This window comes from Micropterus dolomieu, linkage group LG20 (assembly GCF_021292245.1).
Source record: "Micropterus dolomieu isolate WLL.071019.BEF.003 ecotype Adirondacks linkage group LG20, ASM2129224v1, whole genome shotgun sequence".
NCBI lineage: Eukaryota > Metazoa > Chordata > Actinopteri > Centrarchiformes > Centrarchidae > Micropterus > Micropterus dolomieu.
In genome coordinates this window covers 18,479,713-18,500,598 of record NC_060169.1, presented here as the reverse complement: position 1 = coordinate 18,500,598, position 20,886 = coordinate 18,479,713, and the positions used below count along the sequence as shown (strand labels likewise).

Genomic DNA, 20,886 nt, shown 5'->3' with positions numbered 1-20,886 from the left:
TGCTAAACTTGACGCAGCTCTTCGCTTCTGCCTCCTCAGGTCGAGGTTGCTGGCCACGTGCAGAGATGCATGTCCTCACAAACAGACGGAGAGGTCCGCATCGCAGCGGTGCTGAAGGAGAAGTTTCCCTTAGCCTCGTCGCTCAAAGTTGTGGATATATCAGGTAACTTAAACCAGTCGTTCCCAATTTTTCTTTTTACATCAAGGACCCCTAAACTAACGCAAATTAGACCAAGAATACCCGTTTAATAAGATTTAGTCCTAGGGTCCCCCTGCTGATAGGGTATTTGCTGAGATGTTTTATTACAGAAAGTGTATAAAACCCATGACCAAAATAGTCAGACATTATGTCAATGTACTACTTATGGATGGAATTATAACGGAAATAAAGTGTTCCCTTTTTTGCTGGGAACCCACTCAAGGGTCCGGGGACCCTCCTTTGAGAACCACTGACTTAAACACATCTATCCGGTGACTGGCTGAATGAAGTTATAGGGATGGATTGTAAGTTTGTCCCAGCTCTTCAATGAAGCCATGACTAAATGAAATGTTAACTCCCAAGGCTCATTTTGTGTTTTCTGGCCGCACCATTCAGTCAAATCAAATGGATATATCCCAGATGTCCAATGCTTCTAAAATATCTAGACGTCGCATCATAGTGATTATTCTGCACATTTTATTGTTGTGTAGAAACCACATACACTTGGGAAATGACAGTGTTGTTTGTGTGATCCTGTGCTTTCAGGTGGTTGTGGGGCCATGTATGAGATCCATATAGAGTCCAGTGAGTTCAAAGGAAAAAGGACTGTTCAACAACACCAGTTAGTCAATCAGGTAAATCGTAAATTGTTTTTATTTTAATAATGATTTCATCCTATTTATTAATTTTACTAGAAAACATATACTTGCAAGGTACAAATTCAAGGTTGTTTATTAGTCATTGTTGGAGCCATAATAGGTTTATTTTGATTAAGTCACTAATTTATAGTAAAACAAGCTGATTTGAATTTATATTATTCTTTCTGTTAAAATTGAGATCAAGAAATTTAATTATGGATTTTGATTTAGGAAACTTTGGAAATAACAATTGGCTAATGTCGGTAAAAATGATTGCCTTGGCTCCTCCTCACTAGGTAACAGGTATAATGAGGGGCTGGGTGGCAGCTTGGGAGTTCCTTTGTTTGAGTTGGAGAGAGGAGGACTGAAACGATTAGTGACCGTATTTTAAGATATTTTGAAGAGTTTAAAGGTTCTGTTGAAAGTCAACCACGGAGAATTTACTGTTGATTTATTTTGACGTAATAAATCTTGTATTAGAACAAAACAGAAGGATCTCTGCGAGTGCTTTTTACACACACGAGTCACTATCCTCCAAAAAGGTGTCTGAGGAACATAACAATAATTGAAAGAGATGCAAGGACAGTCATTATACAGCACAAGGCTGCATAATGAAATTTGTAGTTCCTTCGTGCTACACACACAACACATAATTAAGTGCAGGCCTATATTAAAATATGGTAACGCATAAAATAAAACAATAGTTATATGTGTGTGTGTGTGTGTGTGTATATACACACATATATACACACACACACACACGCGTATACACCCTGAACTTTCCACAGTCCATTTTTGGAATTTGCATCTGGAGTGAATGTAAACAGCAGATGATAGTATGAAAGTTTCATCTTCACAATGAACAGTCTGACATTTGGGAAACAGAGTCCATCTTGACCGTGTTTGTGCACCAAGCATCATCAATGTAAAACACAGAGTCCAGTTTCTCTCATCTTGCCAGAGTCTTGCGCTTACAGCTCGGAACATGGACCACCTGCCGAGTGCTTGATCCAGGATGTTGATAGGGCAGGTCTCTGTAACGATGTGGGCACAACAGTCTCTGGATTCTGTTGCTTGGTCAACATGAGTGCCATTTTGTCCAGACCGGCTCTTTAGGAGCAGAATTAAGTCCAAGCTGGGCCAGCATGGCTCCTCTCCTGGCTCTCTTTCCTCTCCTCTGAGTGATCACCGCACCCGCCGTGGCGCCTGGTCCGGTTGTTTGGGCCGGGTGGATCGTGGTCTGCTGCTCTTTAATCCAAAAAATTCTGTCTTCATCTTCCAAAGACTGTATTTATGTCAGAGGTAATGCATGTTTTGGCAATAAAGCCAGAAAAAACAGATAAAAAAACAAAAGGGTAGCGAAGTTTAAAGGGCCTACTGGCTGCTGCTTCTACAAGAACGCTTGTACTTGGGCTTGTTTGCTACGGTCTATGTCGACCACGCTTGTGAGATTCTTTTAGAAGATTATCTACTTATCTTTGGTGGACATGTTTATGAAAGAATTACACATGTTTGTGTAAAAGTTTATTCATTGGCTGTTGTGTTTTATCCCCCACAGGCACTCAAGGATGAGATTCAAGGGATGCACGGACTGCGAATATTCACTGATGTTCCGAAACATTAGAGAAAGTCGTTCCACTCTTGACCCCGCAGCCTTTTCCTTTGCTCATCCTAAATCTTATGAATGTACAGTTTTAAAGATATTGTGTAGTAAATTAATTCCATGATAATTGTTAATATGCCAGTGGCAGTATTGCAGAGGGACAATAAGTGGGTGAAATGTGTAAGAAATGTAAGATTACACTAAGTGATCTTTTTTTTTTTTCTTGTGAGATATCTTCTACTCTGAGATCATTTATAAATCCAATGAAGGCTATAATACGCACAAAATGACTTGGTTAAATGCTAAATGTCAGGTCATGTAGGTTCCTTCGCAATGTGGGGTGTTCTCAGGGTTGATAGTGATGCTGGTGTAGTGGTAAGCAGTCGAGGAAGTATTAAACACAACCATCCTGAATATTGGGGAATTGTTACAGACGCTTGTTTTAATCTTGGGAAAAATCGGTTTGTGGAGCAATGCCATGGACACTGATCACAATTTGTGTTGCTATCCCATGAAAGTTGGTTTTAAACTGATTACTGACCGCTGTATTATACATGGGCCTTGTATTAATGCTACCTACAGTGGGTACGGAAAGTATTCAGACCCCTTTAAATTTTTCACTCTGTTTCATTGCAGCCATTTTCCAAAAATCAAAAAAGTTCATTTTATTTCTCAGTAATGTACACTCAGCACCCCATCTTGACAGAAAAAAACAGAAATGTAGAAATTTTTGCAAATTTATTAAAAAAGAAAAACTGAAATATCACATGGTCATAAGTATTCAGACCCTTTGCTCAGTATTTAGTAGAAGCACCCTTTTGATCTAATACAGCCATGAGTCGTTTTGGGAAAGATGCAACAAGTTTTTCACATCTGGATTTGGGTATCCTCTGCCATTCCTCCTTGCAGATCCTCAAGAAATAGACAGCACCTGAGTTAAATATGAGTGTCACGGCAAAGGGTCTGAATACTTATGACCATGTGATATTTCATTTTTTCTTTTTTAATAAATTTGCAAAAATTTCTACATTTCTGTTTTTTTTTTCTGTCAAGATGGGGTGCTGAGTGTACATTACTGAGAAATAAAATGAACTTTTTTGATTTTTGGAAAATGGCTGCAATGAAACAAAGAGTGAAAAATTTAAAGGGGTCTGAATACTTTCCGTACCCACTGTATGTGTTGATAATACAATGAAAAACAGCTGTTTTCCCCCACACACTGCCCTCCTTTCCTTAAATGCCTGTGGACACTTTAGTGATTAAAAAACATTTTACAATCAAGTTTACAAACAAAATGCACATTGTAATACTAGAATCAGTTACAACATCTAGTTTAATTTAGTTTTATCTTGGTATGTAACAACCATGAGGTGCTTGGCCTCACTGTATTGGTTATTTAATTATAACTGTAGTAATGTTTGAGGGGGAAAAAAGAGTTAACACTTGCAAACTTGGAGCCTCAACAATACTTATTTGAAAGCAAAATTAAAGTTGGTGACCAAAGATATGTTCTGAGTGTTACAGCTTGACCGGTATATTGGCCAGCCTGATGAATCTGCTGACATAGAGGAGACTCTAGGTTCTAACATGAGGAGAATTGTAATAAAATAGAAATTATGTGATCACTTCAGTAGTTACCTACTTCCTCCCCAATCAGGCATGGTGGTCACCAAGGCTGGAAAACAGGCACATTCAGAATATATAGAGAAAAAACAGATTTTGAGGCCAGAAAGTAATTTTTTTGACCAAGACTTTATTTTGTTTGGTATCTATACTATTGCAGATAAAATTGTTTGATTAATATGTAGTTTCTTAGGCAAAATGTGATGAAACACAACACAGTCATCCCCTATGCATACAACTAGAGACTTTCTTGATTTTACAGAGTGCCCTTTACAGTCTGGGCCCACCAAGCCTGCACTCCACTTTCTTATTTTGTCATATTGTTACAACTGACCCCAGCATGTGTTACAACCTACCCTGGTAGTGGGACAGGTTCTAACAAGGGAACACAATGCATTTGACATCAACTCACAAGGTCTCTGATATTCTTGTAGAGGATTGAATTGGGGCCATTTGTAGTGAACAAATGTGGATACTCTATCTAAAACATTCAGCGAGTTATAGTTGCTGAACCAAAAAGTGTTACAACCATACCCGGTCTCCCCTATATCAGTATCTGCAGATATGTTGGCTGATAAATAACTAGAAACTGCAGTATATTTTCATGCTATTTTGTCCAACAAGAGACACTGAATGACCTTTTCAACTGCTCAGTATAATGTTCACATTCCTGACTAACTAAATTCAAACTAGGATTTTATACATATAAAATGTGTAGATATCAATATCAGTATTTTAAAAATCAAGTATTGGTCATAATGTGATGAGACTTTTGAAGCCTCCAGTGTGACACACTCACTAGTCAAAATTTTGCATTAACAAATCAAATTGCTGGCAGAGATGAACCCACGAAGCCACTAGTTAACAGCCATATTTGCACTTCTACAGATCTTTTTTTTTAGCCTCTTTTAGGTCCTTGTTTTGATTTTATGTCTTCTCACTAGCAAATTTCTGGGGCAGATTTACTGAATGTTATTAAATGTTACATTTTGGCTTTCCTACAGCAGCAGCAGGTACTTTGCTTTTTTTCTGAAAACAGCTAAGTTAAACATTTGTTGACAGAGCTAGTAATGTTAGCAGTAATTTTTTCTCAGGAGTTGGTGCGACTCTGGATGTTGAAATCATGAGTCCCAAATATAGCTAACGGCTAAAAGTCAAGTGAGTAACGGTTATTGGACTTACGTTCAAGGTGTAGGAACTTCATGGGATGATAATGTTACTCTCCTTCAGCTGGGTGTGCAAGTAGGCAACTGTTGTTACCATATAAGCCACAACAATTTAAAAAAAATCATAATAACGTTATGTCCGGGCTAACGTTATGCGTCTGTTAGCTTGATGTCTTCCTCCTACTAACGTTAGTGGTAAGTTAAAAAAACAATGGCGTCGTAATGTGTTTTCGGGAATTTTGACAAGTGGTGGAAAAACTTAAAAGTTTTAGCTAAAATGTTTTAATGCCTAGTATGGTCTGGCTCCCCGGCTTCTGTAATGTGCCTTTGTTAAACAATTCATCCATCTGGTTTTCCTCCAATTCATCAAAGCATCAATAACTAAGCTAACAGCCACCGCTGTCTGCAAAGCAACTTTGACAAGACATTATTTCCAAGCGCCTCTGAAGATACCACACTTTATTGATGGACTTAAGTTGCATCGTGGATGAGTTGCGTTACCAGACTTTATATATATAGCCTAGATAAAGTTTTGCACACGCTTCACCAGCAGATGGTGCGCTTCTTGCTTTAGCCCGCTGCAAGTAAAGGCAAAGAAAGACAGGGGTTCATTATATTCTAGATCCTTGAAATGGCAAACTTTACTTGAATTAATCAGCATCTGTGACTTGAATGGGGGAACATTGATTATTGAGGACGTTAATTCCGCACGAATGAATAAAACTGTAACGTTATCCGGTGGGATATCAGGCTCCACTGTGTAAAACCATCCACGCAGCGCCGGTCTGTGCACAGGCTGCACATCACATCACTCTGAACCCCGAGGAGGAGCGCAGAGGCAGAGCAGCAGGTCTCCGACATGGCTACAGAAGGAGCAGATATGACAGAGGAAACCGAGTACATGATAGACAAAAATGTGGGGAAAGAAGCAGAAAAGGTGGAATCGTCCGGCGACGCCAAAGAAATGCGTGCGGTGATCCTGGCAGGTTTTGGAGGTCTCAACAAACTCAGGGTAACCAAGAAGACAATGCCCGAGCTTCAGGATGGTGAAGTGAAGATCCGTGTGAAAGCTTGGTAAATACGAAAAAAACATACATTTATACGTAACTTGTGAATTGTCATGTGCTCTCACGTTGCATGCCCACGCCACACATAATTTCTGACGACTATGAACGCTGAACAACACAGAAAATTCGTAGCATTGAAGCCACAGGTCTTTTCTAGTGCAGGTTGGTTGGCTGGCTGGCTGGAGCCCATCCAGAGCAAGCAAAATGAAGAGCGAACTGTTGTCAGACAAGCCAGCGTTTTTTTTTCTCTGTCATTTTCAATCACATTTTCTATTAGATAACTGTACGAACAAGGTATTGCTTACCTTGCAAATTATTTCGAGCTGAACCAAAGCCAAGTGTTGGCAAAGTCAGAGTTAGGAAAATATTGTTTAATAGAAAATGCCTGATTAATCTGGCCTTGTATTCACAGGGGATACAGCCAGTGACTCATTGCTAATAATAATCAAATAAATAGGACTGGGGGATCCCTAAATCGCTCAACAGCTCATAGTAAATATTTGTATCATTAATTTAATAGCTTTCATTGCTGTGACAGTTCAGATGCATGATTTCATAGATTCAGGGGGATTTAATGTCAACAGACATTAAGGACCGATTTATTGTTTGTTGCAGTGGCTTGAATTTCCTGGATCTGATGGTACGTCAGGGGACAATTGATAATCCTCCCAAACCTCCTGTTGTCCCTGGGTTTGAATGCTGTGGAATAGTAGAGTCAGTGAGTGAAAACACAACAGGATTTGAGGTTAGTGAAATTAAGGATTGTAACTCTGTACTGTTGTGATGTATGAATGAATGTTGTCCATTTCTAAGCAACCAAATCTGCATCAACAAAACAGGAGACATGTGCTATAAGCCTAATAATGAGCTATCCATTTAAGTGAATCAATATTCTACTAATACTCCTTAGTGCAACATGCTTTCTTTCACATGATGCGCGTGCTTATCCTGATACTCTAACGTGTTTCTTTCAGATAGGCGACCGAGTTATGGCTTTTGTAAATTACAATGCCTGGGCAGAAGTTGTTTGCACACCAGTGGATTTTGTCTACAAGATGCCAGATGAAATGACTTATGCAGAGGCTGCTGCATTCTCCCTGAATTTCGTGGCCGCCTATATGATGCTCTTTGAGGTTGCCAATCTGCGAGAGGGGATGTCAGTGTTGGTTCACTCAGCAGGAGGTGGTGTAGTAAGTCTATTTCTAATATGACAATTGCACTGCCATTTCATCCAACTCTCATTATAACTGACAGCTTCATACTCACAAAGGTTGTTTGTTCCCTGTTATTGTTTATGTCACTGTGCAAAATGAAAATATGTACTAGACCTTACATGATGTCTTACTAATACTTCTTAAACATCCTTTTGAGGAATTTAAGTTTTGGAATGACTGAAAGAATTAATTATTTTATTATTTAACATTGCTGTTATAACTGAAGTGAACCACTTAAACAAAAGCAATATACAAATAGGACTTCTATATATTCTACACCACTATTTCTCATTTTCTATGACTATGAATTTCTGTATTGAGTCATGGTGTATACGGTTGCTTTTTTTTTGTGCCTTGGTAAATTTCAACTTAACTCCAGTGTTCTCAGGCGCTGATAAATTGTTTCAACTGTTTGTTATTTTCAGGGTCAAGCTGTGGCTCAGTTGTGTTCCACTGTACCTAATGTCACTGTGTTTGGGACCGCATCATGTTTCAAACACGCAGCCATCAGAGAGTCAGTGACTCACCTCTTCGACAGAAACACTGATTATATGCAAGAAGTCAAAAAGTAAGCATAGAAAGTGTGTCTGTATTATTGTTGATTCATTTGTTAATGTTATAAATTACATTGAATTTCATGGCGTCATCGGGCAGTTTCGCTGTAGCACGCTATACATGTAAACTAATGCGATAACGTGGCCCTTGCCGTGCTTTGAGGGCTTTGCGAGGATGCAGATGATACCTGTTGCCTTATTTGGTCTTGTGTGGCCATGGTTCACATGGCAACACACAGCTCATCTAAGAGAGCAGCGGCATTGTGCGGGGTGGAGGTCTGCACCGGCAGTGTGGAACAATCGAGCCAATTAGGGCTGAGTGTTGAAACCCTACACATTCCATTCACAACGCAGCACACTGTTAGCCAGTTTGCACTACAAAGAAAACACCTTGTAGTAAACACTGCCTGAGATTTGATGTGGTATGACACAGGTTGGTTGTGAAGCTTTGTGATCACTTACAGAACTCAACTTGCTCTCTGCTTCAGAGAGCTTTAGCAGTAATTTGCTTTCATGTGTGGCTAAACTCTTGAGACATGTAACCTGCATACATGTATGAAACATGCTGTATGACTTTTCTGCTTATAAAACCTAGGGATTTTTTTTATCATGAGCGCTGATAGTTTCGTTCTTTCTGCCTACAAATCAACAGTGGTTGTGGATTAATATGCCTTTCATCTCCCTGGCCCACACATTCTTCTCAGGATCAAGAGCAAAGTACAATTAAATTAGTCTTTTTACAAAAGGCAAAAACCATGGGAATCACATGACCACCAAGCAGTTTAGCCAAGCAGGTGTCCAGTGCCACAAGGCAGAAAGTGAGGAATTATGGTCGCCTTGAAAATAACATGCTTGTCATTCTTTCATCTCCGTGCCTTTAATGAGTCTCATTATGGCAAACCGTTTTTGTCCGATTGATTCTGTGTGGTAAGAATATCAAACCTTCTTCTAACCTGATATAAATGATGTTAATGATGAGGAGTAGTGTGGGCATTGCAAAACATCAATGCGTTGCTTTATAAGAAAACTGTAGGCTGAGTCAAAAGAAAACATGTGGGCTGTATACTGCAACTTTTTCTCTCTCAGTAATACTCCAGAGAACCAATGCTCATATCTTATGAATCCATGATTAGACAAAACCTGAAGCTGCTCCAGAGTATGAATCACAGGCTGACTATATAGACTCATCTATGTGTATATACAGTATGTTTAGCACTTTTTAGTGCTCACAGTCATATTCAAGGTAATACAGACATATCACTGTAAATGTGTAAAGTTTGCCTGTGATTCTGCTTTGTCTCAACTGTTTAAAAAATGTTGTCACATGTTCATCCGTGGAGCTGACACTGTCAGTCGATTCAGGGATTAGTGGATAGACAGAAAACTAATCTGCAATTATTTTAGGCCTGCAACTCATTTTTATTTTTAATTAATCTGCTGTATTATTGTCACAAAATGTCAGAAAATAGTGAAATATACCAATCACAATTTCCTAAAGCCCAAGGAAATTTAATCAAATTGCTACAATTGTTTTGTCCAACCAACAGTGCACAGCCCAAACATATTCAGCTTGTTGTTATAAAAGCAAAAGCTGCAAATTCTCACATTTGTGATTCAGGAACTAGGGAATGTTGTTTTTTTTAGCTTAAAAAATGACTCAAACTATTTAATAGACTAATTGTTTCAGCTGAAAACTATTTTGATAATCAGTGAATAATCATTAGTTGCATCTCTGATGTTCAGAGGATACTCTTGCATGTATAGTTGAATCCTTTTTTCAGTGGACTTCACCTCTGTGCTTGGTGTTTTAGGATTTCTCCAGAGGGAGTAGACATCGTGTTGGACTGCCTGTGTGGGGAAAACACAGGGAAAGGCCTGACTCTGCTGAAGCCTTTGGGAACTTACATCCTCTATGGTGGGAACAATGATATGTGTTAATGTAACTAGCGCCTTTCCATTTAGTACTTTCAAAGTGGAAATAACTAAATATGCAGTGTATTACTCAATTTGTTGATTTGCTTCAACTTTGGTTCATATTAACAATTAAAGGAATAGTTTGACATTTTTGTAAATAAGCATGTATGTTTTCCTGCTGAGGGAAGATCGATACCACTCATATCTGTCCATTTAATATAAAGATTGGGCCAAGAGACAGCTTAGCATAAAGACTGGAAACAGGGGGAAACAGCTGGCCTGGTGACAACAAGATTTCAGCAAGTCACTGCTCCCTGCCAAGAAACAGTCAAAAAAAAAAGAAGTATTAATCTTTTGTAAAATGGTCTTGGTAATTTGTAAGGTACCCTTGGGCAGAGCTAGTCTAGCTGTTTCCCCTTGTTTGCTGTCTTAATGCCAAGCTATGCTAACAATTTCCTGGCTGTAGCTTCATTTTTAAGAGAGAGACACAAGAGTAGTATCGATCTTCAAATCTAACTGTCAAGAAAAGGAATGAACGTATTTCGGATAATTGTCACAACTATCCTGAGTCTTGCATTCATTTATTGGGAGCTGGAGTGAAATAGTGAGGCTCACTTGAATAAAACATACTCCTTATCCTGCAAATGAAATGTACTGTCCTTCACAGCTACCATTCTTGTCTGATCTCTGTCAATTACTTTAGTTCCTGTCAAGCCTCATGAATCCATTAATAGCATTAGAGGGAGATCAATTAATTAGTTTTAGTTATATTGAATATGTGCGAAGGCATGCTTGCACAGATCTAAGGGTCTTAAGGTGCCAACTGTTCCTCCCCCACCTCACCCTTCACGCTTCATGGTTCATGCTGCCTGTTATTGACCAATCACTTCTGTCCAGCCTGTTGCACAGCATACAGCAATCCTTTTATTTTTCTTTTTTCAGGCGCGTCAAACATGGTAACTGGGGAAACAAAGAGTTTCTTCAGCTTTGCAAAATCTGTGAGTCAGAGATCCAGCCTGTCATCTGAAGGAAACAGTAACCTGTTACCATCCAATGAACATTTCATGGCAAATGAAACACACACACACACACACACACACACACACACACACACACACACACACACACACACACACACACACACACACACACACACACACACACACACAAATGAATCACTTGGGATAAACGAGTCTCTCTTTTATATTTTTTCTCCAGTGGTGGCAGGTGGAGAAGGTGAACCCTATTAAACTCTACGAGGAGAACAAAGTTATAGCAGGATTTTCGCTGCTCAACCTCCTCTTCAAGCATGGGAAATGTAGTCTTGTGAGATCAGTGATGGACAAACTCTTGTGTCTCTATGACCAAAAGAAGATCAAGCCGGTAGTGGATTCTCTATGGGCGCTGGAGGAGGTAAGATTTAGGGGTGATCAAAGGATGTAAGTCAATGATGATCAAATTAAAAATGATCTGATCTGTAACATAAATGGAGATGCCATGGAAAGATTCAAGACAAGATCTTATGAAAACATCTTGGACAGCATATAAGCTGTTGTTTGTCACTGCTGCTTTCTGTGGCACATTGTCAGCTGTTCTTGGAGATTCTTCCACAGATGGTGGGTAGGTTGCATTTCACAATAATTTGACACCCACACAAATCCCGACAGGCCATACATCAAACACTTCACTCAGGTTTTCTACGAACTCTTCGAGTATCCCTTTAACTGTGGCTATTCCATTTCTGGGGAATCTCTCTTAAGTAGATGCAAACCTATTCTTATCACGCTATTTACATTATTGGCTTTGGATCAGCTTATAGGGATTTGTAGAGAACACAGTGAACAGATTTCATTCAATGCTAGTTGTTACCCTAAACAGTAGCGAGCATTGTTGAGAATATATTGAATGTAAAATAGAGTTGTCTTTTGCTGCTGTGTGTGTATTATTTTTATAAAATCTCCAAAGCAAGTCCTACCTGTACTCTGTGGTCTCTGCAGAGTATAGCTTTTTCAGTAAGATTGCCTCCTTACCAACAGCCACCTTTCACATAGACATCAACAAGCAGTAGTGCAATGTGTGCTTACTTATGTCTTGAGCCTGGACAGGATAGAAACAATTAATCTGTTGCTGTCCTCAGTATCTTATAATCCACAGGGCAGTTCGAACACACCAATAGTTGTGGTCTGTCTGAGAGAGTCTCAGATGACTGGCTCATTAATCCTGGTATCTCTGAGACCACAACTAATGAGACAGACAGGGCTAGACTTTCTCAGACAGATAGGCAAGTAGAGAAAGCTGTTACCTTTGAAAGTTTACTAATTTCCTCTTTTATACAGGACCCTTTTGTGGGCCCTTAGCCCTTCACATCTCATGCCTAACTCTCTGCCTTCAGCGCCTAAAGCAGACAGGTGTTTTCACTTAACTTGCCTGATAAGACCATTTCCGACTGAGGCTAGGGCTGTAACTTTTTTTAAAAGTCAAGTCCAAACAAATTCGAACTAACACATAATTTGTTGTGGTGTCATATAACTGTACGTGTGCATGTGTCATGAGTAGGCAGTCAGAAGAGGTTGTACAGTTTGAAATTTGCTCAACTCGTTTCTGGTGCTTCCATTGCCCCTTAGGTGGCAAGCAAGCAGGTTGAGTCCTCAGATGTCTTATTGTTGTTAGGCAGAGCTTTTTAACGTAGTCAGCAAACTGTGTAGAACTGAAAATACTTTGGTTAATCATGACACAGAAGCAATCAGCTTGCTAGTGTGCTTTATTTTTTTGGAGTTGACTGATAGCTCCTCTGGACCACAAGGCACTGACAGACTGTAAATTATGAATTTGAACTGATTCACTTTATGAGGCTACGCCTTTATTACTTTTTATTTATTTATTTTTTGGGGGGGGCTATTTCTGATAGTACAGCCGAAGAGAGACATTAGAGAGAGAGAAAGGGGGAATTGACACGCAGCAAATGAGCCGCATGTTGGATTCGAACTGACGCCCCCACACCTTTGTTATTCTTATTGGTTTATGAAGTTTGGAATGAGTAAAAACATCTGTGACATCTAGTCACTCTGTATGAAATAAATAAATAGCCTTTCACGGCAGACATTTTGACTGTTATGGCAGGAAAAGCGCAAGTGAAAATAATTGGTCCAGTTCTTTCAAGTAAGTCATGCCAGTGAGACAGTATGATCAATAGCCTACCAACTACCTTGAAACTAGCTCACCTAATGGAATGTAGTAAATTTTTATTGTTTCAGGTGTATCATTTACACCTTTTACCTGCTTTGACATGAAAAAAAGTCTGCTGTGAAAAAAGGTCTATTGAAAGTTAATCCTTGGCAGCAGGCAATACCTGTCCATAGCCACAAGTGTAGTCAAAAGGGTAAAAGCTACTGTCTGTGGTTGAGGTTGGATCTCTAGTTCCAGTAGCTGCACATGACTTATAGCACCAGTACAACTTAAGTTATAGCCATTACCTCAGCATAAAGTTTAACCTGAAAGTGATTTGCCTAATTGTCCCCATCAGAGATATCAGAATGTATCTAAATCTTCTGTCTTTAGTAAAATGTTTGGAATTTGTTTCACACCCAAAAATGCTCCAAGAATCCAGATAAAAGGCAGTACAGGTAAGTACATTACAAGAAGCTTATTAAGAGGGATATTATTATTAAGATATATTATTATATAAGAGCTTATTATTATTTCTCATGGGAAACTCCCTCCTGTCCTGTTGTCATTACAACTTTGGCAGATTGCTCAGGCCTTTCACTGGAGCCATTGCCCGTGAAGAATCTCATTAGAGGGGAGGATGGCGTGGGATGTAGTGTAGGGGGTACAGCCAGCCTCATTTGTTGATATGCCTGAAAGGAGAATTTAGAGGGTGTTAGTTTACATGTTGACCATGGCAGCCTTTTTTTCTGGAATGAAAAGTTGTTGAATGTACGTGACCGAAACAAAACAGGGGGTTGTGGAACCACCAGCAGTATCAATTAGAAAGATGAATCTGCATCTTTCACCTGGGAGTCCCAAGGTAAATGCTATTTATGATACTAAAATAAAAATGAACCTACATGCGATATCTTACAGTGGTTATTTGAAAGTACCAGGAGAGTCCCAGATCCTTCTCTCTGCAAACTTGCTACCTAACAGCAAAGTGCTGGACAAGTTTCTGACCTACTTTTGCTCTTGGCTTGATTTCCGCTATTTCTTTAACAAATGAATGATTGTGACACAATGGCTTTCAGACAAAGGGGCACATTCAGTTGTGTCTTTGTGTGGACTGTAATGAGAAAGCAAGATATGGCATCCTGAGTAATCTTTTGTGGTGTGTGAATTTTTCTCTATACAGTGGATTCAGACAAGTTTTTTTAATGAGTAGCACAGATGTTGCATTGTTTTGATCATCTAAGTATGTTGTTGGATGTAGAGATTGTTTTTGGGAAATGAGAAAATGTCACAATTAAAAGTCTGATAGCTTTCAACAAACTTTTCTTTTTATTATCCTCTTGCCAACTTGACCAATGTTGTGAAAAGATTATGTGTTAGTGAATACAAAAAAGTTCCAGGTAAAGCTTGAGTTACTGTTAGATGTTTTGCGCCTCATTACTTCATAATTACAGGCATGAGCGTGCTATGTCTGTATGGGTGGCTGTGGCTCAGGAGGTAGAGCGGGTTTCCCACTAATCGGAAGATCGTTTGTTCCCCCAACCTCCAGTCAGTTGGTGTGTGAATGTGCATGAATGTTAATTTGTTGTTTCTGATGAGCAGTTATTTCACACTTCATTCATACTCGCATACAATACTCAACAAAACAAAAATAAACATCTATAAGAGGATGTAATATCTTTTCAGAGCTGAGGACTGAGGAAGAAGGTAAATAGTTAAAGAATTTATTTTTGCAGGATGGGACTCACTTTTTTTCTCATTGTATGAGAATATATGTTGTCTTCTAGGAAGCTGCAGAAACGTTTAATATACACATCATTTATTTGTTATTAGAGCCCTCTCTACACTGCCAGTCTAAAGCTAGTTCATAATCTCTGTTGCAAAATACAGCCCGTATTCTTCCTGCAATCATAAAATCGTAAAACGAAGCCCCATGTACTTTGCTTAATATAAACCTTGAATCATTGCTACAGGCAGTGATGTGTTCGGTGCGATGTCAAACGTAGCCCAGCAGGGTGATCCATCCCATCATTTTGTCAAGATTAAGTCTATTAACTTTTATCACGGAGTAAGTTTAGATTATCGCTTTTAGTAAGTGTACCTGTTTCTGTGACATAGACTGTATAAAAGAAGGCCTGTCATGACCAGGAAGTGGTTGCAAAAGTGTCTTTGTGTGGTTTCAGTTGACAAAAGAGGTTATTTTAGCAGGTGCTTTGAAATGTCTTTTTAACGTTACAGCGGGCTTTTATTGTTGGAAGCTCTCTGGCAGTCACTCATTTTATGAGTGGAAGTGAAAGTTGTAACAAATGTTGTGGCTCAAAGCGGGTTTCACACATCATTTAAAATATAACTGGTTCACTGGGCACTTTGTGTTTTCCCAGATTAGACTTAGATGTAGTACCAGCCTATTACTGTTTCCTAACGAGAACGTTTAGAACTTCTCTAACTTATGGCAGGGCTAAATTAAAAGTGCTCAACCAAAAAGATTCATTCATTAAAATTGTTGCTTGTCAACAGTTTGGCTGGTTGAAGTTAAGGCCATTGTTGTTAAAGTGTTCCAAAGACATGGCCAAAAACATTGTTATGTTTTCTTCTCAGGTGAAAGAGGCCATGCAAAGAATTCATGACAGAGGCAACATAGGAAAACTCATTCTGGATGTTGAGAAGACACCCACCCCTCTGGTAACAACATTTTAATGTGTTTTGTGCAACACAGCAAACAAGATTATATGTAAGAAGGGCATTCCTATCTCTGTGCCTAATTAACCATATGCAGATAATTTTCTGGCCGACTTGCAGTGTGGTATTTGTGATTGATAAAAACTTACATTTTACATTTGATACCTCCTGCACTTTTTCAAGGAGGAATTAGTGAGTAGGATTACCTCTTATTTTATAGTAGTTGTTTCCATGGTGATCTCAACATCAGACCTAGAAAAACTATAAATAGACATGCTCATATTGAAAGTATCGACCCTGTATACAGCTGCCCGTAATCAGAGGGCGCATTTGCACATTTACTGTACCAATTGGTGTCTCAGTTTTTCTGTATGGCAAGCACAGGATGCAGTTTATGATAGCTGATTAATATTTTACCACTAGATGGCCAGTGACAGCACAGAGACCAGTGAAGCAGGAGAGGAGGAAGAGGAGGCCGAAGAAGACAACGACAGCAAGGAAAGAATGCCTTTCATCCATTAAACCCAACAAACCCTACTACAATACACCTAGAGACGGGAGACATTCACCATAGAGAAACACAAGTGTTGTGCAGTATGTGCGTATGTATGGGGGGTGGGCCATATCAATATACATGCACTCCAGTACCTTAAACGTGTACCTGCCTGCCTAACTTCCACTCTACCTAACCTAGTTTACCTAGTTAGGTGTAGAATCAGGTGTGGTGTGGAGTGAAGTTACAATGGTCAGGTGTGCTGCACTATCAAGCAACGCCTGACACTACACCTAACATTTAGAAAAAGTTCTAGTTACATGTAGTGGCGCTGTCACATCTAGTCTGGCATATTGGGCTGAGTGAAGCCTATTCTGGTATGTGCAAAGTACTCTGTGGACACACCTGACGCGACACCTAACTCTAATCTCTGCAGTCTCCTCGGAAGGCTGTATTTATCCAGAGAGAAAAAATTAGATTGAGTTTTTGTTCTGCAGCTAGTGTGTCATTTTTGCAAGTTTATGTTGCTTTTATTGTGCAATATGTAGGAGTAATATAGCTAAACTATAATGGACCACATGGACCATGAAGGATCACTATTTCATGCTGCAGACTGGAGTTCATTTCCTTGTGAGTGAAATGGTATATAAAAAAGGATGATAGTAGTTTATTCTAATGCTGCTGATGTGCTGCAACAGATTAAAGTTCAAATATAAATAATTTATTTCTATTAAACACTCTCCAACCAAAATCAGTGTGTTTCATTAAATCGCCTGAATTCTCCGACATTTTACGCAATAAAAGCAACATACTTGCAATAATGTCACATAAATCTGTTTAGGTGGGTTGACTGGGAATCCAAATGCAGACACAGATTCAGATGTAAAAGAAAAATACACAGCAGGTTTATTTGACAGTTTCAAAAAAATGTGCAATGACGAAATGCAAGCTGGTGATCTTTGTGAGCAGGCAGGCGGAGTGAGCTGGGAAGGCAGCTTAAAAACAGAGAGTATACTGAGTGGAGCAGGCTGACTGAAACTCCTCTGTCCAGGATCAGGACCTGAGGCAAAAGTGAGAAAAACACAATTCTGTAGTACTGCAAGCTTGACACAAAGAAGAGGGAAACAGAATAAAGACTAGGGACTTAGGGGATGGCACAGCCAGAACCTGACAAGTTTGCAGAGTGAACATTATACCTAATTTTCTGTCTCTCTTTCTGGATTCTTCCTAGGATTAGTGTAAGGTGTTCAGGGCTGGGGAGTAACGGATTACATGTAACAGTGTTACGTAATCAGGATACAAACCGGCTCCGGTTCAGCAACAAGTAAAGCTATCTGGAAACTCTGTGAATCAAAGAGTTGAGGCAGAGCAGCCGGGGGACGTCAGAGAGAAAACTAGAAAAATATTTACTCCATATTTCTAATATTTCTCCATCAAATATGATGTAGTTTCACCAAAATCAGTGAAAAAAAGTTGTGTTTCTGTAAAGTAATCAGTGGGGCCCGGTCCTAGAAACACTGCTTCAGCAGTATAATAGTGAGAAATCTTTTCATTGGACGCTAAATTAAGTGCAGAATGAGTCATCAACATTCACTCTTAAATATCATCAAGAATACCTACAAAACAATGTTTTTTGTCATTGATGGCCCAGATACTGCCATAGTGGTGACATAGTGCAAAGCATATCATATAAAAACATTGAAACATGGATTTTGGGAACGGGAGATTTTGTTTTCTCTAAAAGTACACTAAGCAGACAACGTATCAAGCTTCTCTTGTCTTCATTTGGCTATTTGGCATTGAAGTAATCCAAAAGTAACTGAAAGTAATCAGATTACATTACCTTTATTTTGTGGTACTTGATTACATTACTGATTACATTTTTAAACAAGTAATTAGTAATTGTACTGGACTGCATTTTTAAAGTAATCCTCCCAACCCTGAAGGTGTTGCCTCAGGTGAGGTGACATAGTGCTTTGCATCTTCTAGCATCAGCTTCACTCAGTCAAGTTCAAGTTTATTTATAAAGCACATTTAAAAACAACACTAGTTGACCAAAGTGCTTTCCACAATAGACAATAAATATACATGACAACAACAGTAGAAAAAGTAAATAAAAAAATAAATGTCACTACTGAACTCTGTTTGAAGGCCGACGAATAAATATATGTCTTTAGCAAGGATTTGAAAGTGTCAGGAGTCGGGGCATTTTTTATTTCAACAGGTAAAGTGTTCTAAAGATTAGGAGCAATCTTGCACTCATACACCACACTAGATGTGACAGTGCCACACGTGTCTTTACATGTAACAAAAAATGTTCTAAGCGCAATGTGTAATGTCAGAAGTTGCTGGATAGTGCACTTCACCTGACCATTGTGGCTTTACTCAACACCGCACCTGCTTCTACACGTGACTAAGTTCATTTTGGCATGTCAGGTGTAGTGTTGGTGTGGCGTCTGTGTGTGTGCTTACGCCATAAAGTGTAGCGTAGGTGTGGCACAGGCGATCATGGTAATGTGTTAAAGTTACACCTAAATGAAACACACATCCCCTACGCCACATGTATATGATGCCTGTGTAAGCATTATAAGTGGAAATTGGAAAATAGAAAATGTAGGTGTAATGTCAAAGGTTTGTTAGATTGCAGAGGTCTTGTCAGGCGCTAGTGAGGCGTTTGAGGTACTGGACACATGTAAATTGGTATTTTCCACCCCCTATACATATGTATGTATGTATGCATGTGCTATATGCATGAATGTATGTATCTATGTACAGAATATGTTTGTGCCTCTTGTCTGTTACCTATTGTTTGTCAGTTGATTAGTCAAGTAACTTTTTTGGGTAAATGAAGACTCACATGTTTATCACCCAGACAACAAGTGCAAGTGCCATTCTTAGAATAGTATTAATATATTCTTTAATGTATTATGAAGTGATGTTATGCTAGCCAATGATGTAAATAGGTTTGTGTCCATTTTACAGGCAATTGCATCTGCCAACAGTTTATTGAATCAGCCACAAAGTGAAATTAGCATTTAAACCTGCTGACTTGCTATTATCACTTTAAGATTTGCACCCGTAAAAACAGATTTAGTAAAGCACATAAGTGTCATACCATGTCTGTCCTCAGTGATGACAGCAAAATGAGAGCAAACGATTTACACAAGTTTTAGAAAATGACCCATAACGTTTTGATGCCTCTGACGAAGGGAGTCTCATGTTACAATAGTAATGCGTAAGCCAGTAGAGGTAGGCAAGTCTGTGTTTGCGTGATATTTTATTCTTAGGTGCCAACCGTGTAATACTATGGGATCAACAGTGCCTTTGAGCTACAAACGAGTGTTTGATACTCGAAATGCTTTCCTCGTGTGAAGTTCGCATTGGACAAACCAAGAAAAAAGGTATTTTAACTGGAATATGAAAACAGATGTGTAGACTATTCAAGATTCTTCCTTGCCTGATCATACAATTTGTAGTAGGTTGAATCTACGGTGCCACCAGAGCACTTTTTATGTAGTGAGGTTTGGATTGAGGATATGTTTTCCTTCTAAACTGTATATTCAGAACTTTTCTTAAGTGTTAGATATATTGTCAGGTTGCAAAAATTGGACCGTTTTGTAAACACTGGGGTAAAACAGAATTTATATGTAAATACAAGAGAACATGAGAAAAATCAGTTCTTAGGGAGGACGATGAAGCGTTCAGTCAGCCTGCAGTCCAAGGTTTGAGGAGTCTCTGCTTTGCCTTGTCTGACCAAAGTTGTTTACTTGCTGGTGCCTCACAACAAAAGTGCCAACATAAATTATTTTTACAATGAGTTGTATAAAGGCAGGGTGATTTAGGTTTGAGCAACACTGTGTATTACTTTATGTAAGTATGACGCCCTCTGCTGAACTCCACATGTGCGAGTTGTTGATGAAATGCAGGAGAAGAACAACTGACTCACCCACTACAAATCTGATCTGTTTTATTTTTATTTTATCAAAGTAAAAACAAACTGCGTTGTATTTCCTTCACACTATTTCTCCGGCCTTGCTTGTTCACTGTGTTTTATATCGTCTAGCCATCTGAATTATTTATTACCTTAATTGAATTATTAAAATGAAACCACAGTATACGTCAGAAACTATTTTCTCACCTGAAAACAATAAGAGAAGTCAATGTTTCATAATAATACCATTTTAAGAAGGAAAAAAATGTATCAACAGCAAAACTAACAGGAGCATGCCTTGAAGCTGAATGATAAACAGTGGAGAGACAGAGTTAATAGGTTTACTAAAGTGAATCGATTTAGAGATTGATTTCCATCCATCCATCTTCAACCGCTTGATTTGTAGACTTGAAAATAAGGACAGTGATGTGTAGTGTCAGTTTAGATACCTTTAATGTCACATTTGTTGTGTGAGAGAGAGCATGTTTTTCAGTGTGTTTTCATATTGTACAAAAAAAGAACAACAAAGAAGTGTTTAGCATTGTAGTGTGTTCACAAAATTCCTTTTAAACTATGGGTTACCTGTGGTGTACGTTCTTTGAGTACAGCTCTGTTTACTTGAATAATAAATATCTGCAAAGTA

At 38.9% G+C, this 20,886-nt stretch overlaps 3 protein-coding genes across 7 annotated transcripts in view; 2 read left to right on the top strand and 1 right to left on the bottom strand.

Moving 5' to 3' along the window:
* Window positions 1–2,859, top strand: part of bola3 (bolA family member 3) — a 3,090-nt gene extending 231 nt beyond the window's left edge. The window contains exons 2-4 of the mRNA XM_046033005.1: window positions 40–163; window positions 746–834; window positions 2,396–2,859. Of these exons, the coding sequence (XP_045888961.1) occupies window positions 40–163; window positions 746–834; window positions 2,396–2,461 (279 nt within the window). The 3' untranslated portion in view covers window positions 2,462–2,859. The remainder of the gene's footprint in view (window positions 1–39; window positions 164–745; window positions 835–2,395) is intronic.
* Window positions 1–6,376, bottom strand: part of LOC123959114 (polycystic kidney disease protein 1-like 2) — a 27,331-nt gene extending 20,955 nt beyond the window's left edge. The window contains exons 1-2 of one of the 3 annotated variants that reach the window (XR_006822231.1): window positions 5,246–6,376; window positions 4,079–4,115 (exon numbers count right to left, since the gene is read on the bottom strand). Coding sequence is in view for 2 of the 3 variants with exons in the window: in XM_046032999.1 (XP_045888955.1) it covers window positions 4,079–4,115; window positions 5,246–5,267 (59 nt within the window). In the remaining variant the exon portion in view is untranslated. The remainder of the gene's footprint in view (window positions 1–4,078; window positions 4,116–5,245) is intronic. The other 2 variants (XM_046032999.1, XM_046033000.1) reach the window with 2 other exon arrangements.
* vat1l (vesicle amine transport 1-like) lies at window positions 5,262–20,886 on the top strand. 3 transcript variants are annotated; one of them, XM_046033004.1, is made up of 9 exons: window positions 5,262–5,424; window positions 6,912–7,041; window positions 7,271–7,486; window positions 7,936–8,078; window positions 9,876–9,979; window positions 10,921–10,976; window positions 11,197–11,391; window positions 15,739–15,822; window positions 16,243–20,886. In XM_046033004.1, the coding sequence occupies exons 2-9, from the start codon at window positions 6,934–6,936 to the stop codon at window positions 16,339–16,341; spliced, it is 1,005 nt and encodes a 334-aa protein (XP_045888960.1). In that variant the 5' UTR covers window positions 5,262–5,424; window positions 6,912–6,933; the 3' UTR covers window positions 16,342–20,886. The 3 variants fall into 3 exon arrangements, with proteins under 3 accessions (XP_045888960.1, XP_045888958.1, XP_045888959.1); XM_046033002.1 differs by lacking the exon at window positions 5,262–5,424 and adding an exon at window positions 5,467–6,303; XM_046033003.1 differs by lacking the exon at window positions 5,262–5,424 and adding an exon at window positions 6,488–6,590.

Bases quoted from the DNA above. Each gene is read 5' to 3' on its own strand.
- vat1l (XM_046033002.1), top strand. From the start codon at position 6,089: ATGGCTACAGAAGGAGCAGATATGACAGAGGAAACCGAGTACATGATA. The intron at 9,980-10,920 runs GTGGGAACAATG...TTCTTTTTTCAG, and splicing joins GGGAACTTACATCCTCTATG to GCGCGTCAAACATGGTAACT. The intron at 11,392-15,738 runs GTAAGATTTAGG...TTTTCTTCTCAG, and splicing joins CTCTATGGGCGCTGGAGGAG to GTGAAAGAGGCCATGCAAAG.